The sequence below is a fragment of the Ceratotherium simum genome, chromosome 4 (genome assembly GCF_057802395.1).
Source record: "Ceratotherium simum simum isolate JZ-2026a chromosome 4, ASM5780239v1, whole genome shotgun sequence".
Lineage (NCBI taxonomy): Eukaryota > Metazoa > Chordata > Mammalia > Perissodactyla > Rhinocerotidae > Ceratotherium > Ceratotherium simum.
This window is the reverse complement of record NC_141903.1, coordinates 85,099,173-85,123,167: the sequence shown is the minus strand read 5'-3', so window position 1 is coordinate 85,123,167 and position 23,995 is coordinate 85,099,173. Positions and strand designations below refer to the sequence as shown.

General features: G+C 35.3%; 1 protein-coding gene across 4 annotated transcripts in view; it reads right to left on the bottom strand.

The window, feature by feature from the left end:
• SSBP2 (single stranded DNA binding protein 2) overlaps positions 1 to 23,995 on the bottom strand; it is a 296,005-nt gene that overhangs the window by 26,903 nt on the left and 245,107 nt on the right. For 3 of the 4 annotated variants that reach the window (XM_004420399.3, XM_087430094.1, XM_004420402.3), the window contains 3 exons: positions 22,477 to 22,544; positions 12,747 to 12,795; positions 1,792 to 1,827 (listed from right to left, as the gene is read on the bottom strand). In XM_004420399.3, coding sequence (XP_004420456.1) covers positions 1,792 to 1,827; positions 12,747 to 12,795; positions 22,477 to 22,544 — 153 coding nt within the window. Of the gene's footprint in view, positions 1 to 1,791; positions 1,828 to 12,746; positions 12,796 to 22,476; positions 22,569 to 23,995 lie in introns of all 4 variants that reach the window. The other variant, XM_087430095.1, reaches the window with a different exon arrangement.

Sequence of the window (23,995 nt, the reverse complement as noted above, 5' to 3'; positions counted from 1 at the left end):
TACAAAATTTCAGTAAAAATAAGGCATTTCATTAAACAATACAAGGAAAAACAAAAGTTAGACTTATCTCTATAATAATCCAATTTGAAAGTAACAGAGGAAATATATTTCTCCATAATTTATTTTCTTTGAATGTACAATCATTTCAATATTATGAAAAACATAATTTAGCTTAAATATGTTGAGATTGTTGTGACACGTTTCCAAAAACAATGAGCCTGTAACGCTGATTTATTATTCATGACAATCACATCAGGTATAATGAAGTTAAGGAGAAACCATTTAATAGGGCCTTTACAAATCCATAAGACAGAAATAATTCATGTGTATTTGTGATTTAGTTTACTGTAATTTTCTTATATTTTGTATTGCTAGTTTTTATAGACAACTAAAAACCAAAAGATAGTTTAAAATAATACATTGATGCAATTTCTTTCTTCTCTCGTTATCAGTTGCCACACTTCTGAAGCACTGTATCACATCTACTAGAAAGGAGAGGCAGTGTTGTCTAGTGCTGAGGGTTACTAAGACTGTAGCTACACAATCAATCTGAAATGGAGATTACGTGATTCAAAAATTAATTCAGTTATTTCAGACAACCAAAATGGATAATTCAGGCAATGGGTTTTAGAATTTTCAGATGTACAGTCATCAAATTAACTATTAAGTGGCTAAATTTTCCCTTCATTCTGAGTGTACAGACACAGACCACTAATTATTTCAAATAATATATATATTTGCTATTTAATAAACAATTTAATGTGCTTTTGAATAAGTCTATAATTTTATAAAACCATTTATCAGGCTTATTCTTAACTGACTTTACAAAAAAATAGGTTTTACCCCAATTTTCTTACTTTCATTTTTGTTTCATAGAAAATATGAAAAATGTTAGACTTTCCTACTTTGCATAGTTTAAGGGAATATTGAGCACTAAGTACACAGGTCCAAAACAGCATGTGCCTTTCCTTATGTTCATAAAACACTATTTTCATGGAGGGTAACGTTCATTGATCTTCCTCCTAAGCACTCCTTTTTCCTGTTAGCCTCCACCTCTGACAATTTCTTTAGGAAAGATTTTCCTTTTAACCATTTTATCCTTGCATCTCAGTTAGGCATTTCCCTCTAAATATTATAACAAATTATCCTCTATGATGGCCTTGGGATGTAGCAAGGATTATAACGTGATGATGGTTAAAAGGTCATTATAAATTCAAGAGATCACGTAAAACCTGCTAATTTGACTTCTGGTCTATATGAATTATTGGAAAATTTTAACATGTACTAAATTATAAGAAAAATAAGTGTTTTCAATTTTTAAGAATGAAAAAAACTAAGAAATTCCCCCCAAATTACTTGTCATTATTCTGCTATATGATTCTCTTTGTGATTGGAAGAAAGTTTAACATCTTCTTAGACTTTGTGTATGGTGAGTGGGGTGGGGGAGAGGGTATAAATTATTCTCCTGGAGAACTGCAAATTCAAGCATATCATTGTGTAACTGGGGATGGCTTTCTTCATGATTGGACAGAGTGTATTGTACTGGTTTACAGAAACATATGCGGAAGTAAAACACAGTACTCAGGGTAATTTTCGCCAGATTGATAACTGTTTCACTCATGAACATCAACATATGTACTGAGGTTGGCGGACGAAACAACTCAATACAAATCAGATGTTCGTTTCTTGGCCAATACACAGGGGCTCTTCTTAACATCTGGACAACTCTTTCACTGCCCAAATAAAATGTAACATCAACTCTTATGAGCAAACAAACCCAAATGTACTTACTACATAATTCCCAGGAGATGCTGAGGAGTATGGTATCTGGAACATGAACAGGACAAAAACATATGTATTTTGATTCATGCGGCAGTATGGAGACTGACCCAAAATGAATCTCAAGTTTTAGAATGTATCACAAAGAATAGTAAAGGATAAAGGCATTTATATCTGTCAGAGTGCTAGAAAACAGAATAAATGCAATATTATCTTGCATTTACAAATAAGAGTAAATTTTAGTCAAGAAGAATTTAGAAGTAAAGCTTCAAGTTATATTAGTTTCAGGGCAGTTGTATTCACTGCTTGATATTAATGACACTTACTCTGTAATTAGAAAGATATATATTTGTGCAGCTAAAAATCAGAAACCAGAATTTTTCAAATTAGTAGCCTTTACAGATGCAACTTCTAATTTATGTGCATTCTGGGATGCATTACTTTTTTTTAAAGAAAAGTTTAAGGCTACTACATTCATGCAGTTTGGGTCAATACTTGATACATAGATCTCACCTTTTCCCCCTTTTTTCTTTCTAATTAGCTTCTAGAAAAATAATACAATAAATGCAAAAGATTTTGTTAATTTAAGTCCCCAAAGTCTACTAATTTGTGGGGATCAGATATGGGTAACAAACTCCCTCTATCCCTTCAAATCAAGCTCTTAACCAAGCCCTTTTCTAGAGATTAGAAGGTATTAATACAGCACTGCAATGAGAATTTAAGAAAGGAAAACTGGAAAACGTATATTTAAAAATAAGTCCTTGAATGTGGATATTAATAGAGAAGTTAAATCCAAATATTTTCTTTTTTCACACAAGCTCACTAGCTCACTTGTATGGAGATTCTGCATATCCCGAAGAGATATTTTTGTCTTATTCTGAAAAAAGCCAATAAATTACTGTCTTCTTAGAGTCAGACAGCCAGGGGCAAAACTGGACCTTAAAGAACAGTGAAAAGATTATATTGCCTGTACCCTAAACGATCTCTCCACCCCAACACCTTCAGTATAATTAAACATAAGAATAACAGGAAACCATAAAGTAAGTAGAAGGAAGTAAAACAAAGTTATGATTTTCCTTTGGTTTTAATATTAAGCTATTTGATTTGAAAATTCTCTCTTCATTGTTTGGTATCCTTGCTTTGCCTTAAGCACACACCACAGGTCTCTGAGGCCCCTGCGTGGTCTGCCTGTGGGTAATTCAGCACTGCAGATGACCATGACCAGAGAGCCCAGCATCACTAGTGATGAGGATGACTTCCACTCTGAGTATTGGGATGCCTATGGCAATAAATGTTTACTCAACTCAGTGAATGAACACATACATACATCCGTGCTCTCGTGGGTCCCTTTCAGTTCACGATTGACCATCCATTCTACTTCTTAGTATTTTAAACATATGCATCTGCCCTCTCCAAATCACCAACTTATCTGTTGGCTCCACTTTTCATCTCCCCATAACTTTAACACCTGGCTCATGTTCTTCTGCCTCTCTCTTGCCTACCATCATTCCTAAGCAACTTCAAGATACGATCTAACCATTCTTTAGATCTTTAGAATTTACCCTTCACTGCCTTCCTTTACTTTACACTATACTTCCCTCTTTTCCATTTATGAGCATGACTACATCCTAGAAGTCTTTACAGAGAGATCTAAACAACTCCCTTGCCTGACATCTTTCTTATTCCTCATGACACTCACAAATATTATCCTATATTCCAACCAGAATCTCTCCCATCACAACTCCTCTGTGTTTACTAAGTCCATTATTTCCCTATTAGTTTCCTACTAAATTCCTCTCCCTCTCCCCCATGCCACTGTCAGCATTTTTCTTCTCTCTCCAATAACTTAAATTCATTATCCTAAAGCCTACTTTGTTAATGTCCACCCACTAGCCCAACTTTTCTGTTTTACAATAGAGATTTCCTGGTGAGACACACAAAAGAAGGTTGACAAGATCCAAAATATAATCATGTTCTCCAACTTCAATCTAGTCTTCATTAATACCTGGAAGCATTTTAGCTCAGCCTTTATGGAAACCCTGAAGCATTTTAGTAGTGTGCCAGTAAACGTGGGGCACACCAAGTTTACTTCGGGTGAGGGGTAGTCCCAATTTGTAGCATTTGCCAATTTATGTGGTGTAAACATTCCCATACAGCAGATTTTAAGCTACCAATGATTTAACAATCAGCTCACAAAATTCCTGAATATTTAACAACTGACTTTTGTGAGCTGGCCCTCATGGTGGTTATTCCATCCTGAGTTGGTACTTTGCCCTTTTGTCATACAGTAAAGCCATCAAATTCTCATTATGCCTTCATCTTCAACTCAACACTCCATTATTTACAGGTTTAAATTTTCATCCATCCATCTCAGGTAGGAAAAACAAATCCGTTTGTTTCCAAAGCTATCCCCTCCCAACCATCCCATTCTCCTACATCCTTGCTCCTTTCATAGTTTTAATTTCTCCGTTTTCATGGTTCCTTCAAACACAGTTAAATATAATAAACATTTTAAAATACTTTAAAAAATTTGTTAGCTCATCTAGTTGTTCAATTCCTTTCCATTTTTGCTCTGTTAAGCTCTTTAATTTTGGCTTATACTTAGAACTGTTTCTACTTCACATTGTTTGATGCCCTCATTAAAAGAAAAGGAGCATTTGGGCTCCTACCCCTGGCACTTTACTGAACTTGCAGTATGGAAAGTTACCAGCAGTATCTGACAGCCTAGTGTGAGGGACATGAAATATAACAATGTAGGTAGAAGTACTATGTGGGGACAGAAGATATATTTGAGCTGGGCAGCTGGGACTTACAGAGTAGGTGCCCACTAGAAAGACAAAGAGAAGGATCAGCATTTAAAAATGAAAAAAAAAAGAACAATGTGAAATTACATAGTTTATAAGGGAAATGGTATGTAATTTGACACAGCTGCTGCAGTGTGGGACCTATGGGGATTGTGGTAAATGATGAGGCTATACAGTCAGACTGTGAATGAATTTATGCCATAGGAAATAGGGAGTCACAGGTTTTAGAGAGACATGTTCAAATTTAAGCTTTAGTAAGATATCTCAGCAGGCATCATGAAACATGAATACACGTTAGGAGACTATTGCAAAAGGTCTCCGCCAGAAACGATAAACAGTGTTCTAGGCAGTGCTGAATAAGACAAGCAGGAGTAAGAGAATTTGAAAGACTTTTCACAAAGGCTTGTGAAAAAAAGGCAGGCCTTGGTGACAAACTGGGTGTGGTGGACAAGAGAAGGAAGAAATTCAACTAATTCCTAGGTTTCCAACTAGTGACTGGGTAGGATGATGTTGCTGCTAATTTATACATAGGGAATTCAGGAAGGGGGATAAGTTTGCAGAAATGTCCTATATGTTGAACTTGAAGGCACTAGCAGAGATTGAGGTAGATCTGATCAACAGATATTTATAAATACAGGTCTAGAACTTATTAGAGATCAGGACTAGAGATAAAGCTTCAATTAAATAAATTTTCATTTTGTGCTGGGCACAATACTCGATCTAGGATTCGGTTAGATCTAGTGATAATTGAAATCACAAGAAAATGTTAAAATAAAATAAAAAAAAGGAAGCCAAAGATTAGAATTTAGAGAACATTACCAATTAAGAAAGGGTAGATAGAGGCCGGCCTGGTGGTGTAGTGGTTAAGTTCACACACTCCACTTCGGCGGCCCAGGGTTCACAGGTTCAGATCTCGGGTGCGGACCTACACCAATTGTCAAGCCATGCTGTGGTAGTGACCCACATACAAAATAGAGGAAGAGTGGCACACGTTACCTCAGAGCCATTCTTCCTCAAGCAAAAGGAGGTAGATTGGCAACAGGTGTTAGCTCAGGGGCCATCTTCCTCACCAAAAAAAACAAAAACAAAAAAAGTCAAGCAAGTTAGACTTTTAAGAAGTAGGGAGGGGGGTGCAGCTTGGCTAGGAAATACCTAAACTGGGCTTATTTTTGAGTCCTGTCAGGCTCAAGTCTTTCAACTTTTCTGCGACACACCTAAGACTAAATAATAAAAAGGGGTATGTTAATAAAAATATGGAAAAATAAAGAAACATTGTTAAAATGAAGAAGAGAAATTAACAGACATCTAAAACAAAACCAAGGAGACAAATATTTCAGAGGTCAGGTATGATGAGGACAGACAATAAGTCATGATGTTTGGTTGGTAAGTAGAAGGTCACTAGTAACCTTCAGAATAGGACTTTCATGGGAATTGAAATGGGTTGAGAAGTCAAGTCAATAAATCTTCATTCATCACCTGCTATGTTTCAGGCATTGCACTACCACAGGGTAATGAAACAGACAGGAAGGTCAAGGAATTCCCTGTCCAGTAGAATGACGGTGAGGAAGTGAAAATGTGAGCGACATGGGATGGTGGTTGAGACTGAGGAAGGGTTGAGAGAATTTTCCCATCGCTACCCCTCCCAGCTCCAGAGGAGTGGAAGACTAGGGGTTAAGGCTGTCTTGGGATTTTGTTCATTGGCATAGTGTTAGAGGAAAGTTCCAGCCAATGGAAAGGGATAGACTGAAGACTCCTTTGGAAGCATGAATGAGGCAGATAGGCAGAGGCAACAAGAGGTGGAATAAATAGAGAATAGACAGAAGCATTCTTAGTGTTAAAAGACACTTCTTTTTCTGAGAAAAAAGGAAATAAAGATGACTAAAGCCCTGATAATATGGGAGGTGAAAGGTAGAATCTGAAGAAATTTGAGTCTAAAGGTCTTTCCCTGTGTAAAATACGAGACAATTTTAGCGGACAGAGAAGGTGCCAAGATAAGGAGAGCAGGAAAGGTAGTTGAAGAAAGAAGGGTGAAAAAATTCCTGGTCAAGCATCAGTGAGGACTCAGCAGAGGGTGAATGCTATAGATTTAATTATAACACGATGGGTTGAGTACAATTATAGAAATATGCATTAGGCATTGTGGAAGAACTGAAGGTGGTGTTCTATCAAGACTCTGATATAAGATTCCAGAAACAAAGCTCACTGTCCACCCTTTAAATCTGCTTCTTCTCCCGTGTTCCTGGCTCAGTTTGTGTTCTTCCCATTCTCCCTGATACCTGGATTCAAAGACTTGAAATCTCCTTCAACTTTTTCCTTCTCTTTATCCCCAAATCCAACAGGTCACCAAGCATTTTTGATTCTATGTCTGAAATGTATCTCTGCCATTCCTTTTATCACCACTCCACCTCAGGCTCTGATAACATTTTATAAGGTCTACTACTATAATCTCCTAATTTTGTTTCCCAGCTGTATCCATTTTATACACTGTCTGCCTAAGACACAGCTCCTTTCCGCATCAATGATCAAGTCCAGACTTCTCAACATTCGAAGCCCTATACAGACGTGGTCCCCTTTTTTCAGCTTTGTTGCCCTCCATGCCTTCCCAAACAACCTATCCTCCCAGCCACTAACAGTCTAATAATTTTTCCCCAAAGATTTCTTGCATTTCCTCTTTTCTTTATTTTTGTCTAAGCTCTTCTCCACCTCTAGTATCCAGATTCTTCCCAATGTAATTAATCTCCTCTCGCCACTTCTCCCCTATACTCTATACAAAATATCCATTAACATAAAATGAAAGATGACAATGCAGATGTAGAAGATAAGCAGGATCAGAGAGCTAGAATATCAGAATTGTACAACTAGAAGAATCTTTTATTTAACAAATGAGAAAATTAAGGGTCATATATATTGTCTGGTTAAGCTAGACATAGCTCAAGAGCTGTGACGAGAATCCAAATATCCTGAAATATTCTGACTCCTAATATCCATGACTGTGTGCTGTGGCAGGGGGAAGATCAGAGCAATTAGAGGTTTTTGATTTTGTTTTCTTAAATGATTAGTAATGTTTTAGCTAAGTAGCTTTCTTCAATTGTGAAGTTTACAACTACTTTATAAGCACTGGCTTACTAGAAATCAGGGAGGGCCACACCAAGACATTATCTGGGCCAGCGTTAAGGTTGAAAATGTTCTATTATTTTTAAGTGCTCTTTTAAAAAAGTGAGCATCTATTTCCACAGGGCAGAGACTATTTGGAACAAGATATTTGTATTCACTTAGGCTTAATTACTATAATAAATCCTCATTTTTTTCCTTAAAGAAGTTTCCTCTTTCTTTTTCCTATCAAGCTAGTGAGTTGATGAATACAATGCTATATTAAACATTTCCTGTTTTTTTCCCATCGCCTCTTGTGCTAACAATTCCTTGAATTTTCTTTGGTGAACTATATCTCCCTTATTTTTCTGCCTGGCTTGGGTGGGGCTCAGGGAGTGGGCGTGTGACCTAGGCCTGGCTGACAGAGCACTACCCCCCGCCATAAGTGGTTCACGCATCAGCATATGACCCAAGCTAAGCACATCAGTTCAGTTAGTTATTCCCAATTCCTATGCTTAACTGATAGAGTTGTGCTCTTTTGTGCTCAACTGGGAGCTGTGAGGATCTAAATCTGGAGCTTCACACAGCTTTCTTGCCATGACGAGGGGAACAAAGGTAAATGATGGATAGAGACTGGGTCCTGATGACATTATTTGAATCCTTGGAACCAAATGGGCCCCAAAGCAAATTTATATCTGGACTTTTCACACACATGATCCAGTAATATTCTCTTTCAATATGAGCCCAGTTTTGTTGGTTTTCTGTACCTTTTAATCAAAAGTGTCTCCAGATGAAAATAATTAAGATATTTTCAATAAAAGTGCTTGCTACTTAATGATTAGAACTTGTTGTATAGCTAAACTCAAGTGCAGAGTTCCTTGTGAAATATATAAAAAAGGAAAAATAGTTGGTGGATTTGTAAATAAACTTCCAAATAAGAATCTGAGGCCAATACTGTAATGCTCAGATTGAAGGAAGTTAAAAGTAAAAATCATACTTTCATTCAGAATTTAAAACATGAATTTGTCCTTCAAAATGTTTCTCCTACTGCCATGTAAACGGGTGCCAAAAATATTTTTTATCAAATACTTTTATACGACAAAACTGTGGATAGATAAAGATTAAGCAAATAAATAAATCTACTGTGGCAATGGTAGGCAGATTTCTCACTTTCAGAGAAGTGAGTTACAAACATGGAAAGCAAAAAGTCTAGAATGAACTCTGTCGTGTTGGATTGAAATGGAAGCACTAGTATGCACTTATGGTTTTAATACATATAGATAGACACAGAAAGATACAGATGTGCATGGGTGTGTGTATATATACACATCTATATCCTAGTTCTGTTAGTTAAGAGGGTCTAGAAGCTGTATTACTCTGATGGGTTCTCAATACCACTCTACACTAAAAGGAACCAGGGCTCCTTAAAGAAATGGCTGTTTCTAGGGCTAAGGCCGGGAAAATATAAGATGAGCTTCAAAAATGTTCAAAGAATAATGGAGACATGGCAAAGGACAAAGGATCCAGCTTGAAAGGTTTCCTACTGGCCAAGTCTGGAACAATTTCAGCATCAAAACCCATCGAATAAAATAAGAATCCACAAGTACATCTGATATACACGAATGAATGAATGAATGAATGGAGAAGAAAAACTCTTTGTTATAGTAGAAAGTCAACTAATAAATGGAGAAGGAAAGAGAGAATTAGAAAATAGCCGTTTGGCAACCAACATGGCAAGAATCATCAATGGATGCCCAAAGAAGCAGATCAAGGTATAAGGAGGAAGAGGACATTTACTGTAGTTCCAAAGTATGTCTCCACAAGTTAATCATTACAAAGGGAAAAAGAGCAATTTTAGAGTGGAGAAACCTGACAAGCACCACCTTAACTAAGTGATCAAAGTTAACATTATGAATAACGGGACAAATCACCATGGCATGCACCATCTCCTGAAATAATGCACAGAGAAAAACACAAAATGACTTCTCTGGTCTTCCTGCCAACTCTGTATAACCCGAATCTAGTCATGAGGAAACATCAGACAAAACCAAATTACAGGACATTCTACAAAATAACTGGCTTGCATTCAACAAAACTGCAAGGTTAAGAAAGACAGAAAAGTTGAGGAACTGCTTGAGATGAAAGGAGACAGAGACACAACCGATGAAGGCAACAGGGAACTGGGGTTTTCTTTTGTTACAAAGGACATTGTTGGGACAATTGGTGAAATCTGAATAAGGTCTGAAGACTAGAAAATAGCATTACATCAATGGTAATTTTCTTGTTTCGATCCTTATATTGTGATTATGAAAGATGCCCTTGTTTTTAGGACACTAAGTATTTGGGGATAAAAGGTCATCATGTCTGCAACTTAAATGCAACTCAAATGGTTCAGGAAAAAATATGTATATGCAGAAAGACAATCATAAAGCAAATGTGGTAAACCTTTAACACTTGGGAATCTGGGTGAAGAGTGAATGGGAATTCTTTGTACTATTCTTGCAACTTTTCTGCAAATCTGAGGTTACTTAGAAATAAACATTTAAAAGAAAAAAATGGTATATAAGGCACATTTGAAAACAGCAAAAATGAAACAAACAACCAACCGCTTTAATATGCTGCCCCGAGGAGCCAGAGATTTACTGTATTGATACAAGATGAAATGTGTTTGTAATTTTAAATATGGACTAGAGTCTAAGGAAATTGGAATTCAAAATAATACAGATGAGTTGTCACTACAATAAAATCTATGGTATTTAGGGAAAAAAATCTCTCTTTAATACTTTTTGCTTTGTTTCATATAAGCTCTATGCTTTTCCTAGAAAGTCATCAGTTTTCTATGATTTTTTTTCTTGTTTTCATAATAAATCATTTTCAGAGGAATGCTTTTCCTTTCCGTGCTCGAGATGATGACCCCTTTCTCTTTCCGAAGAGAAAACTGTAAGCCTTCTCCCACTTCTTTTCCCTGTTCACTATTCCCTATGGGCTACTTTGAGTGAGGGGAGATGTACCCACATGCGGTATATCGCACCAGAAGGGACTGCTTTCAATGCTATTGCTTGCCCACACACGTGCTAATCAAATGCCCATTTCAGACAGCAGTTTGATATGCACAGCTTCTACTCTAATTCCTCGTGTTTCTCAGGATCTAAAATAATGCAAAGCTGCTCACCCGATACAGTACATTCTCTTATCCTGAGTGCTCGGCTTTATGAAACCCTAAAGAGATGGAGTACCTAAAAAACTAAAAATCATCGGAATGCAGAAGTGTCTCCTCATCTCTGTATCTAAGACTCTTACTTGGATGACATACCCATGAGATACAATGCACTATCCTGCCACGTTCCTCAGTGGGTTTTGGGGGACAGTCTCTAGACGACTGTATAAAGGAGGTACTGCTGGCAGCGGGCAGTGGCGGGTGTGCTTGCACTCTGGCTGCCTGCCATGGGCAGCAGAGGGATGACTTGTTGAGCTGACAGTGAGGAAGCAGAGAAGGGTTTTCTTGCTTCCAGGTGGGATGGCTTACATAGTTAAGGTGGGCTATCAGCTGTGCATCTTAATCCAGTTTCATCACACATGCACATAATAGAAATTCTTTCCAGATTCTAGCAATAGGAAGATTGTCAGAGTTTTTGGTTTCATAAAAAATTGTTTTTTCAGTATCTTTATGGATATTTTAAAAAGGAGTTGACAGAAGTGTATCTTGAGCTGCTAGCCAGATGCCATTTTAAGTTAAACTTTGAATGAATTTAAAAGGCATATAGCAAGAAGCAAATAGAAATGTGAATTCTTCGAAAGCACATCAGCAAACTAAAAGAATTTTGGAAGAGTAAAGATATTCACATTATAACATAATCTGGCAAAACAGTATCTTAGAAAGATTTGTTGAGATTAAACAGTACACTGAAGACCCAAATGGAAGCAATATTATCACTCTCTCCACCCTAAATAATTTTATTTAATTAGCAAACAGCATAGCTATTGAAACTAAGAGAGAGGCAGGTAATATAAATTAATTTTTTTCTCTAAAAATATGAAGGTACTTACTTGAGAAGGAAGTGATTTCTGCTTTAGAATAGCAAAGGATTTAGGATGATTCTTCCTATACCATACATACCTTACTTTAAATTTTCTTGAAGTTTAAATTAACCTTAAACATTTGATCTGTTTCATGTTTATTTAACATTAAGGCCACTGCTAGCCAATGAAGTTACCTCTGTACATATTAGCAAGAGGCATCTCTTCTGGGCAGATATTCATAGACTTCACAAGTGGAACACAAGCTGTATTTTAGCTCCCTATTGACTCCCTTGATTCAGGTACCTTTGTGCAGTGCACATACTACACATATGTACACAGCAGACCTCTCTCACACATTGAAGAACTCAAGATTTCAAAGTCAAGAAGGAAAAACATCTCCAAGATCATCAAATTAAAATCATATTAATTTTAAGATTGAGAGCTTAATTTTCAACCCATACATATACTTATGTGACATTATTAAGAGAGAAAAATATTTGTGCAGTCAAACCACTGCCACAAAACACGTAAGAAAAATTCTGAGGTTGTCAGGTACATAGACAGACGCCTAAGGATGGCAATTTAGCTCACAGGCACAAGGCAAATGTGCACTTGCTTCCTGGGGCAGCAAGAGGGCAAATCCAGGTGTAACTAGTGCAGAAAATATAATTGTAATAACTGATAGAGATAGGTCCTATCTGACAATTTAGTTATTATTATAGTTCTTTTAGAAGAGCAAACCATTTTACAATAAATATATTTTATGATAAATATAGGCTACGTAGCATACTTAAATCACACTTTATATTTTTATTTTTGGAAGTCTGCTAATCTACATAGAATGCATGTTTACATTAGACCTTGAAGTGAAAAAATTACATAATTTCAAATATTATGCATATTTAAAAAATACATACAAAACATATATATTTTGGATGATTACTTTTTAAAAAAGGTTAATATAACCAATTGCAGGGCTTTCAGAAGCAATAGATTTTTGTTATTGTTAAATGATAAAAAGTGCCAAAAATTTTGAAAAATTTATATACTCACTGAATTGGCATTTGTTGGGTTTGGCCAAGGTCTACCACCACCTGGACCCCTACAAGACAATGTGATAGGTTAAAATTAGGTTAAAGCCTAAAGCATAGGCTTTGAATGTTTCACAATAAGCAATAACAAATCATAAAATATCAATTAACATTTACAATTCTGTTACCATGCAGTGCTAGTTCAACACTGAAATTATTCTCTTTATACTTTTCACAGCTTTTTTATTTCTTAAATCAAAAAATTTTATCATTTCACAAAGCAGTTTTCTTCCCAAATCAAACTACTTTTAGTAAGCCCAGTTTTATTTTAATATCAAGTTTAGTTACTGTAATTACCACTAAAAGTGGAAAGCACCTGTAGTAGAAGTAAATATATACATACACCTAAGTCATTATAAAAACACACGTTTGATAGGCCACAAAATGAGTCTCCATAAATTTAAGAAGATTGAAATAATACCAAGCATCTTTGCTGACCACAACGGTATGAAACTAGAAATCAACTATAGGAAGAAAATCAGAAAAGCCACAAATACGTGGAGATTAAACAAAATGCTACTGAACAATGACTGGGTCCACAAAGAAATCAAAGAAGAAATCAAAAAATACCTGGAGACAAATGAAAATGAAAATACGACATGCCAGAATTTATGGGATACAGCAAAAGCTGTTCTAAGAGGGAAGTTTATAGTAATACAGGCCTATCTCAACAAACAAGAAAACTCTCAAATAAACAATCTAACAATGCACCTAAAGGAACTGGAAAAAGAAGAACAAACAAAGCCCAAAATCAGTAGAAGAAGGGAAATAATAAAAATCAGAGCAGAAATAAATAAAATAGAGACTAAAAAAACAATAGAAAAAATTAATAGAACCAAGAGCTGGTTCTTTGAAAAGATCAACAAAATTGACAAACCTTTAGCTAGACTCACCAAGAAAAAAAGAAAGAAGGCACAAATAAGTAAAATCAGAAATGAAAGAGGAGAAATTACAACAGACACCTCAGAAATACAAAAGATTATAAGAGAATACTATGAAAAGCTATATGCCAAGCAATTCGACAATCTGGAAGAAATGGATAAATTCTTAGAATCATACAACCTTCCAAAATTGGATCAAGAAGAAGTAGAGAATTTGAATAGACCGATCACCAGTAAGGAGATCGAAACAGTAATCACAAACCTCCCCAAAAATAAAAGTCCAGGACCAGACGGCTTCCCTGGTGAATTCTACCAAACATTCAAAGAAGACTTAATACCTATTCTTCTCAAACTCTTCCAAAAAATTGAGGAGGGGGGGAAGCTTCCTAACTCATTCTACGAAGCTGACATTACCCTGATACCAAAACCAGACAAGGACAACACAAAAAAAGAAAATTACAGGCCACTGTCACTGATGAACATCAATGCAAAAATCGTCAACAAAATACTAGCAAATCGCATACAACAATATGTTAAAAAGATTACACACCATGATCAAGTGGGATTTATTCCAGGGATGCAGGGATGGTTTAACATTCGCAAATCAATCAACGTAATACACCACACTAATAAAATGAAGAATAAAAATCACATGATCATCTCAATAGATACAGAGAAAGCATTTGACAAGATACAGCATCCATTTATGATAAAAACTCTGAATAAAACAGGGATAGAAGGAAAGTACCTCAACATAATAAAGGCCATATATGACAAACTCACAGCTAATATCATCCTCAATGGTGAAAAACTGAAACCTATCACTCTAAGAACAGGAACCAGACAAGGATGCCTACTGTCACCACTCCTATTTAACATAGTATTGGAAGTCCTAGCCAGAACAATCAGGCAATAGAAAGAAATAAAAGGGATCCAAATTGGAAAGGAAGAAGTGAAACTGTCACTATTTGCAGATGACATGATTATATATGTAGAAAACCCTAAAGAATCCACCAGAAAACTCTTAGAAGTAATAAACGTGTATGGTAAAGTTGCAGGATACAAAATCAACATACAAAAATCAGTTGCATTTCTATACACTAACAACGAAGTAGCAGAAAGAGAAATTAAGAATACAATCCCATTTACAATTGCAACAAAAAGAATAAAATACCTAGGAATAAACTTAACCAAACAGGTGAAAGATCTGTACACCAAAAACTATAAAACATTGCTGAAAGAAATTGAAGAAGACACAAAGAAATGGAAAGATATTTCGTGCTCTTGGATTGGAAGCATTAACATAGTTAAGATGTCCATACTTCCTAAAGCAATCTATAGATTCAATGCAATCCCTATCAAAGTTCCAACAACATTTTTCACAGAAATAGAACAAAGAATCCTAAAATTTATATGGAACAACAAAAGACCCCGAATAGCTAAAGGAATCCTGAGAAAAAAGAACAAAGCTGGAGGTATCACACTCCCTGATTTCAAAATATACTACAAAGCTATAGTAATCAAAACAGCATGGTACTGGCACAAAAACAGACACACAGATCAATGGAATAGAATCGAAAGCCCAGAAATAAACCCACACATCTATGGACAGCTAATCTTTGACAAAGGAGCCAAGAACATACAATGGGGAAAAGAAAGTCTCTTCAACAAATGGTGTTGGGAAAACTGGGTAGCCACATGCAAAAAAATGAAAGTAGACCCTTACCTTACACCATACACAAAAATTAACTCCAAATGGATTAAAGACGTGAATGTAAGACCTGAAACTATGAAACTTCTAGAAGAAAACATAGGCAGTACGCTCTTCGACATCGGTCTTAGCAACATATTTTCAAGCACCATGTCTGACCGGGCAAGAGAAACAATAGAAAAAATAAACAAATGGGACTACATCAAACTAAAAAGCTTCTGCACAGCAAAGGAAACCATCAACAAAACGAAAAGACAACCTAACAATTGGGAGAAGATATTTGCAAACCATACATCTGATAAGGGCTTAATCTCCAAAATATATAAAGAACTCATGCATCTCAACAACAAAAAAACTACCAACCCAATTAACAAAGTGGCAAAAGACCTGAACAGACATTTCTCCAAAGAAGATATACAGATGGCCAACAAACACATGAAAAGATGTTCAAAATCATTAACTATCAGGGAAATGCAAATCAAAACTACAATGAGATATCACCTCACGCCTGTCAGAATGGCTATTTTTAACAAGACAGGAAACAACATGTGTTGGAGAGGATGTGGAGAGAAGGGAACTCTCATACAATGTTGGTGGGAGTGCAAACTGGTGCAGCCACTATGGAAAACAGTATGGAGATTCCTCAAAAAATCAAGGATAGAACTACCATATGATCCAGCTATTCCACTGCTGGGTATTTATCCAAAGAACTTGAAAACACCAGTGCGTAAAGATACATGCACCCCCGTGGTCATTGCAGCATTATTCACAATAGCCAAGACTTGGAAGCAACCTAAGTGCCCATCAAGGGACGAATGGATAAAGAAGATGTGGTATATATACACAATGGAATACTACTCAGCCATAAGAAACGATGAAATCCAGTCATTTGTGACGACATGGATGGACATTGAGGGTATTATGCAAAGTGAAATAAGTCAGAGGGAGAAGGTCAAATACCGTATGATTTCCTTCATTAAGTAGTAGATAACAACAACAAACAAACACATAGAGACAGAGATTGGATTGGTGGTTACCAGAGGGGAAGAGGGGAGGGAGGAGGGTGAAGGGGATAATTCGGCATATGTGTGTGGTGATGGGTTGTAATTAGTATTTCGGTGGTGAACAGGATGTAATCTATGCAGAAATAGAAGTATAATGATGTACACCTGAAATTTATACAATGTTATAAACCAATGTTACTGCAATAAACAAAAAATTAAAAAAAAACAAAAAACAAAAAAACACGTTTGAAGTAAAAAGCATTAATTATGAAATAATTATAAGCTATAATCTTGTGATATCAGTGTAAGTGCCACCAGTATCTCATTCAAAATGAAACTGAAATTATTTGTAAAATATTAATATATACAAAATGATTGCTCTTATTAAGCTACAAATAAATAAATATACATAAATGATGTCTAAATTTGCCTCCTTTTCAAAAAATTGCCGACTATCACACATTACATTATACGTTTATATCAATCTATCTTTTAGTGCTATTGACAACTTAGTTATTATTAAACAAGGGAATCACATTTCCAGTTTTAATAATTATAGTTTAATACAGTGGCCAGAGTAAAATCTTGGGAAAAATAAGACGTAACCCATGTCAATGTATGTCAATATATTACTTCATTTTAGGGTGGAGGAGAATGTTTTGTATTCCATAGCTTTAAAGGACATAAAGCTTTTAAAGCAAAATTAATGCCTAATTAGTTAAGTGAAAAAGGTCTTTTGTCCTCATATTTTAGTATTAAGTATACCTGAATGAATAGTGCCTGATAAAAAGTAGATTACTTGCAGTGGGTCCTCTGTAATTAGGGTCACTCAAAATTCCCTTTTCCCCTAAAAGCAGTGAAAAGATAGTGAAAAATTTTAATTAAAAAACACGTCCCCTGGGGCCAGCCCAGTGGGGTAGTGGTTGGGTTTGTGCGCTTTGCTTCGGAGACCCAGGGTTTGCAGGTTCGGATCCCGGGCGCAGACCTACACACCACTTATCAAGCCCTGCTGTGGCAGGCGTCTCACATATAAAATAAAGAAAGATGGGCACAGATGTTAGCTCAGGGCCAATCTTCTTCACCAAAAAAACCCACAAAAAAACAAAAACAAACAAACAAAAAACACATCTTCTGATTCTAGGGCCAGCCCAGTGGCATAATGGTTAAGTTCGTGCGCTCTTCTGCAGCGGCCCAGAGTTCACGTGTTCGGACCCCAGGCGTGGACCTACACACCGCTAATCAAGCCATGCTGTGGCAGCGTCCCACATACAAAATAGAGGACGAGGGGCACAGATGTTAGCTCAAGGACAATCTTCCTCACCAAAAAAACAACAACAAAATAACACATCCCCTGATTCTTATTCTAGGGATCTTAAATCTAAAGTTCTAAATATTAGCTAGAGGCTGTCCAAGTTAGCCATATTGCCCATGTTTGCTTGGAATATTTAGGACTGTTTTTAGATTTGTTTTGGGATCCCAGGGAATCCCCAGGTAAAGAGCAGGGAAGGGCCTGAAAATCCTGTCCTTGGGCTCCATTAGGATGTCCAAGTGCACTTCTTCCCAATTCTGCTTGAGGAACAGAGGGGAAAATCAGATGCCAGAGGAGACTTGGTCAAAGTATTGTGCACAGGGAGGAGGCGAGGGGCACTTGTATTGTCTCTGGAAAGTGTTGCCTCTCTAAGATGATGATGATGATTTTACAATTAATTATGGCAACACTTTAGAAAGACGCTTTTACATATAGGATTCCATGCCTACTAGACAGAAACATAGGATATATGTTGATCAAGTAAAACAATTGATTTGGTTGATATTAAATAAAACATAGTAAAGAAATTGGGAAACATTTATCTTAAGACAATATAAAAAATATACTATATCCAAATCATGGCAAAAATGTGTATACAATGATGTTATGTAGCTAATGACCTCATAATTTTGAAATATTATGTGTAAATAAGGACTTATGAATAAGATATATTAAATATAATAAAATATGGCTTTTTTTAATCAAAAAGACATTTTAATATGGACCTTAAAGATTTGAAAAGATGTTAAATTCACTTATACTAAGAGAAATATATATTAAAATCTGGCTTGTTATTTTTAAATTTGTTTAATGTTAAATTAACACACTGAGTTAAATGTTAAAATAAACATTTTATTTAATTAAATAAATAATAATTAATATTAAATTAAATGTTAAATTTATTACAAGTAACATAAAATACCTCTTACACATTTCAATTGTTTTACAAATACTAATCTAGTCTCTGAATACTATATATTTCATATTAAACTGTATTTTAATATAATAGGTTAAATATTAATAATTTATATGGATAAGATAAATTTCCCCCAACATTTCCACCATGTTTGAAGACATTTTAAGTTTCACAAATAGTGCTAAATAAAGTGGGGGTTGTAGTAGTGAGCAGTTCTATTAGAACAACTACTTAAGCTCAGTAATTCCCACTACTTTTCAGGGTTATCAGTATCATCAAGAAAGTAATCTACAAACTATGACACAGGCATTATTTCCAATGGAAATTTCTATATAAGCATGGTTTGAAGTAGAATCAGGATAGCCTCATTTAAAAATAAGGAGAAAAATGGAATTTAAAAGAAGTCTGTAGGGGCTGCCCAGTGGCGAAGTGGTTAATTGTGCGTGCTCCACTTCAGCGGCCCAGAATTTGCAGGTTCAGATCCTGGGCGCAGACCTACGCACCATTCGTAAAGCCATGCTGTGGCAGTGGCCCATATATAAAATGGAGGAAGATGCGCACAGATGTTATCTCAAAGCCAATCTTCCTCAGCAAAAAGCGGAAGATTGGCAATGGATGTTAGCTCAGGGCCAACCTCCCTCACCAAAAAAAAAAAAAAATCTGTATTTTTTTGGTAAGGGTATTGGCTACGACGAAATCAAAGCAACCATGACCACCACAGAGAAAAATCCTCTTTTCTTTTGTAATTCAGTCATCTTATTTCAAGGTAATAATTACACAAACTTTATAATTCTATAGGATATAATTTAGAACAAAAAGGTCTAGATCCTTTGAAATCCTTTGTCCTTAGTTTTTATAAAATACCAAAGTATACAAAGTTGAATTAGAAATGCTTTAATGCTGAATCCTAAATTCTTTGGAAATTTGTAAAAATTTAGTTAATTTAGAAATATAGTTTCCTTTAAAAACTAATCTATAATGCATTTGAAAACACATTTGTAAATTCTACTTTAAATTACTGAAATTGATATTAAGCTTTTACTTTTAAAGATATAATAGTAGTTACAGAAACATTAAGAGTATACTCTTATTTTAATTTTAAATGACACTGTATATAATTTATCCTGAGTTTAGAGCATGGAAATATAAAAATTATAACAGAATAACCATTTTCTTTGGAGGTGACTAATATTTTTTTAACAACAAAATTATCAAAATTTTGTTCCCAATGGTTTATTCTTCAATAAAGGGATAAAGTTGCCAGTTAGAATAAAGCATTTAAAAATACTTTAGTGACCAGGGTTGGGTATTTTTCGTTGTGATTATACTTCCAAGGCAAACAAGAAAAAGTGACAAGCTAAAGACAAATAATCCAGCTTTGATTCTCCAGCAGGTCCCTCCTGACCCCAACACACAAATATTTTAGATTGCTAAAAACATAGCTTAAGGTAACACTATTCTAATGCTTTCTCCTTCAATTTTTAAGGTACCCAACATGCAAAAAAGTGACATGAAGAAAGCCACAAATACCATTAGAAATACTTGTTTGCCATAACACAGTAAGATTCACTTTGTTTTAAAGATAATACATTATGAAGTGAATTTCAGTAAAGCTTACCCTATTGAATACAATAGAGATAATAATGTGTTTTATTTTGTTGGGGTTGATATCAATGCAAGAATTATTCTCTCTGGTTACATCTTCCATAATTCAGAACTTTCCCTATTAGAGGGGAATATTTACAAATATAATGATGAAAATAGTTACATTTTCAATATCCTTGAAGGAATCCTAATTTATAAAATATTGAAAATGATATAAGACCCCAAATAAAAGACAATAGTAACAAATAACGGAAATCTGAATCCGTAAGGCTTAAAGGTTCTTTAAGAACCAGAAATTATATAAATAGTAAAATATTATGTAATAGAAAATATTTTTAAGTATCTGGGTATATTCACCCAAATATCAACAAAAATAATCATACTAAAATTTTAAGCCATATTTTTAGTCTCCATAGTCTAGGGAATTAAATGTACCCACATATATATGTTTAAGTATAGGTGAGAAAGGATCTAGACATTTTAAACAGCTATTTGAGTCTCTCAATGGTCACATGAAAATACCTTTTTAGTCTCTACTAGCAGACCACCACATGGCTGATTATAATGAAGAATAATAATACAAAACAATATTAGATACAGTCTTAATATTTAATGATAATTCTGGGTTGATTATAGTATTCAAAATGTGTACTCCTTACATCTATACATAATACTCAAAAATTTCTTTTTTTTTTTGCAGGGGAAGACTCACCCTAAGCTAACATCTGTTGCCAATCTTCCTTCCCTACCTGCCCCCTGCCCCAAAGCCCCAGTATATAGTTGTAAATTCTTCTGGTTCTTTCTATGTGAGCCGCTGCCATAGCATGGCTACTAACAGACGAGTGGTGTGGTTCTGCACCCAGGAACTGAACCCGGGCTGCTGAAGTGGAGCGTGCTGAACTTTAACCGCTAGGCCATCAGGGCTGGCTGTATTCAAAATTATATATCTTAAAAGCTATTGCATGTTAAAGTCAGAATCTTAGGTAGGTAAATTTTATATATATCTAAATCCTATTGGTAAGAGTTTCAGCTTTTGATATAAGCATAAAATATCACTCACTCCTTCTTGTATCAACCATTAATAAAGGCTAAGCCTTTGAGGAATTTAAGAAAAGTCAGATTTCATGTCTACCCATTTTTACTTCCAAAGTGAAAAGACATGATAGAAAAATTTGACCTACTTTTTTCCCTTGTTCTGTTAGTTTTGAGTCTGGCTGGTATCCACCTATTAACCTATTTTCTATTTTAGGCAAAAGTGCTTTCCATGAAAATGGTTTCAGAAACTTAAAAAAATCCCTATGTACATTAAAAGAGCTTATCTCACAGTGTATCTTCAATGCAATTAAGCAATGGTAGAATTTTAAATTTGACATGTAAGTAACCAAAATGTGGACTGATGGGAACTATATTAGAAGAGATTACCCACAACCCTATATGGAATGCTTTCATTATTTCTGGTAAGCTTTCCTTAGGCCACGTCATGGAATTGATCCTCTAGTGAATTAATGAAAGTCACTAACAAGCAGCTGGTATATATGGAACTTTGAGGGTAAGTCATATAATGAAAAATAAATAAAAATTCCTTAACAAACTGCATTATATTGGCTGATAGAAACAAACTACTCTCTTTGGGCTTAAAAGGCCTTTTCAGTAAACAAACAAACCAACCCTGTTAGTTTACTCCTTATCTAAGTGCATCTTGAATTTTCAAAAGGAAATTCATACTATACCACGGAGAATTCTTTAATACAGAAGACACTACCAGAGAGAATTCTTCCAGTGTTAAGAGTGGCCTCAACAAAGTGAACGTAAAGACATATATTTATAAGAGTTAAAAACTCCACTCTTGGGAATCACTATGTACTTGTTAAATGAAGTTACCAACATTCAATTATCTACTTTTGTAGAGTTAAGTCATGGTCCTGGTGTCAGCATCTTTTCCTACTTTTGTATAGACTCTCTGCAGACTCTGTGCTTATTTATAAAAGACTCATTTTTATGACAAATAAAATATGAAAATCAAAAAGAAATAGGCTGCAAGTTGGCATTTATGGCACTTGAAAATGGAAAAAAAGTTAAAGGTTGCAAGGGAAGGAAGAAAAACACAAAGAATATGTTGTGAAATGAAACACATACTGCAGCTCATTTTTAGTTCATTTATACTACATGGAGATTTAAGAGCTCAAACTGTGTTACAAATTAGTGTCACTTCAGAAAACAGAAAATAGAACACTTTAGTGAACCGGAGAATATAGCATTTGCTTACATGTTCATTCCAGGCATTCCAGGGCCACCTAAAGCATTCAGTGGGGGTCTCATTGCACCTCCATAGTTCTGTAATGATAACCAAGGGTCAGACTACCACAAAACAAAAAAACAAAACCAAAGAGGAGGGGGGAAAGAAAGGAGAGCAGGTTAATGATTTCCCTACATAACTCCTGAGGGATAGGCCTGTGCAATTCATTCTCTGAAGGCTCCACCCTTGTACCTTTGCTTCTATTTTAACAATTACTTTGGTTTGTGTCTTTTAAAAACGATGTGAATATGTAAGATCATTGGAGCATGTTAATGATTAAGGTATAATTGCAATGTTAATATTCAATACCTCTTTACTAATTTCCTAATATCTGTACAACAGTGAACTTTTTCAAATAAAATATTTCAAAAATCCAAAACTGTTTTTAAAGAAAAGACTTAATCAACATATTTGAAATTGTCAGAATCAGAACAATTACATAAAGTCTGAGGAAAAAAGCAAACAGGGGAACCCAACATAAGAACTTCTTATGTTCACAAAATAATATATCCATTGCACAAACGCACTAATACAAACACACAAAAATAGAAGAAAACTAAAGTACACTCAAAGTGTACTATGTATGCATGAATTATATGAGTCAGACTTCTGTCAATATCTATTATGTGCATTTGAAGGATAAAAACATTTTAATGTTTTAACATGCATATCATATTAGCTTACTTCAGTTTGCATAGAGGCCAAAAGATTAATTTTAACACTATACTGTTAATGCATCTTGACACTACCAGCCACTTTCATGCTTGGCTTTCTGACACCACTATTCCTTCAACTTCTCTGACTACTTTTTTGCAGTTTCCTTTTATTTGGCTAATTCTTTAACTGTTGCTTTTCCCCGAGTTCTAACCACAGCATTTTTTTTCAATAAATGCACATTTATGGGTAATTTTATCTGCTACCATTAGTTCAACAACTTGGTATCCCAAGTTGGTATCCCAAATCTTTTACATTCATATCTCCCTTAAACTCCCAGATAACTCATATGTTGAACTTCCTATGGGTTGTTTCCATCTCGATACCACTTCATGCTCGACATATCTAAAAGTAAACCCAATACTATCTTCTCATGACTGTGCTCTTTATACTGCCTTCCTCAGGCATCACCTTCCACACAACAGTCCAGGCTAAGAACCTCTGGCAGCTCCCTGATGTCTCTTCCTTTTCTTTCAATTTCCATAGCCAGTCAGTTGCCAAAGACTATTGATTCTATCTGTGAAACAGCTCTTGAAATAGTGCTCTCCTTCATATCACTAATCTTTGTCATTTACTGAAACTACTGTACTATCTTAATTGGTCTCTCTGACTTAAGACTCTCCCTCTCCCAATCTATTCTCCATACTGCCTCCAGAATTATGGTTCTAAAATTCAGTCCTACTTACGTCACTTAAAAGCCGTTATGTCCCACACTGCCTATCGAACAGAGTCTATACTCCTTAGTATGGCTCTATGAGGTTATTCACTGATCAGT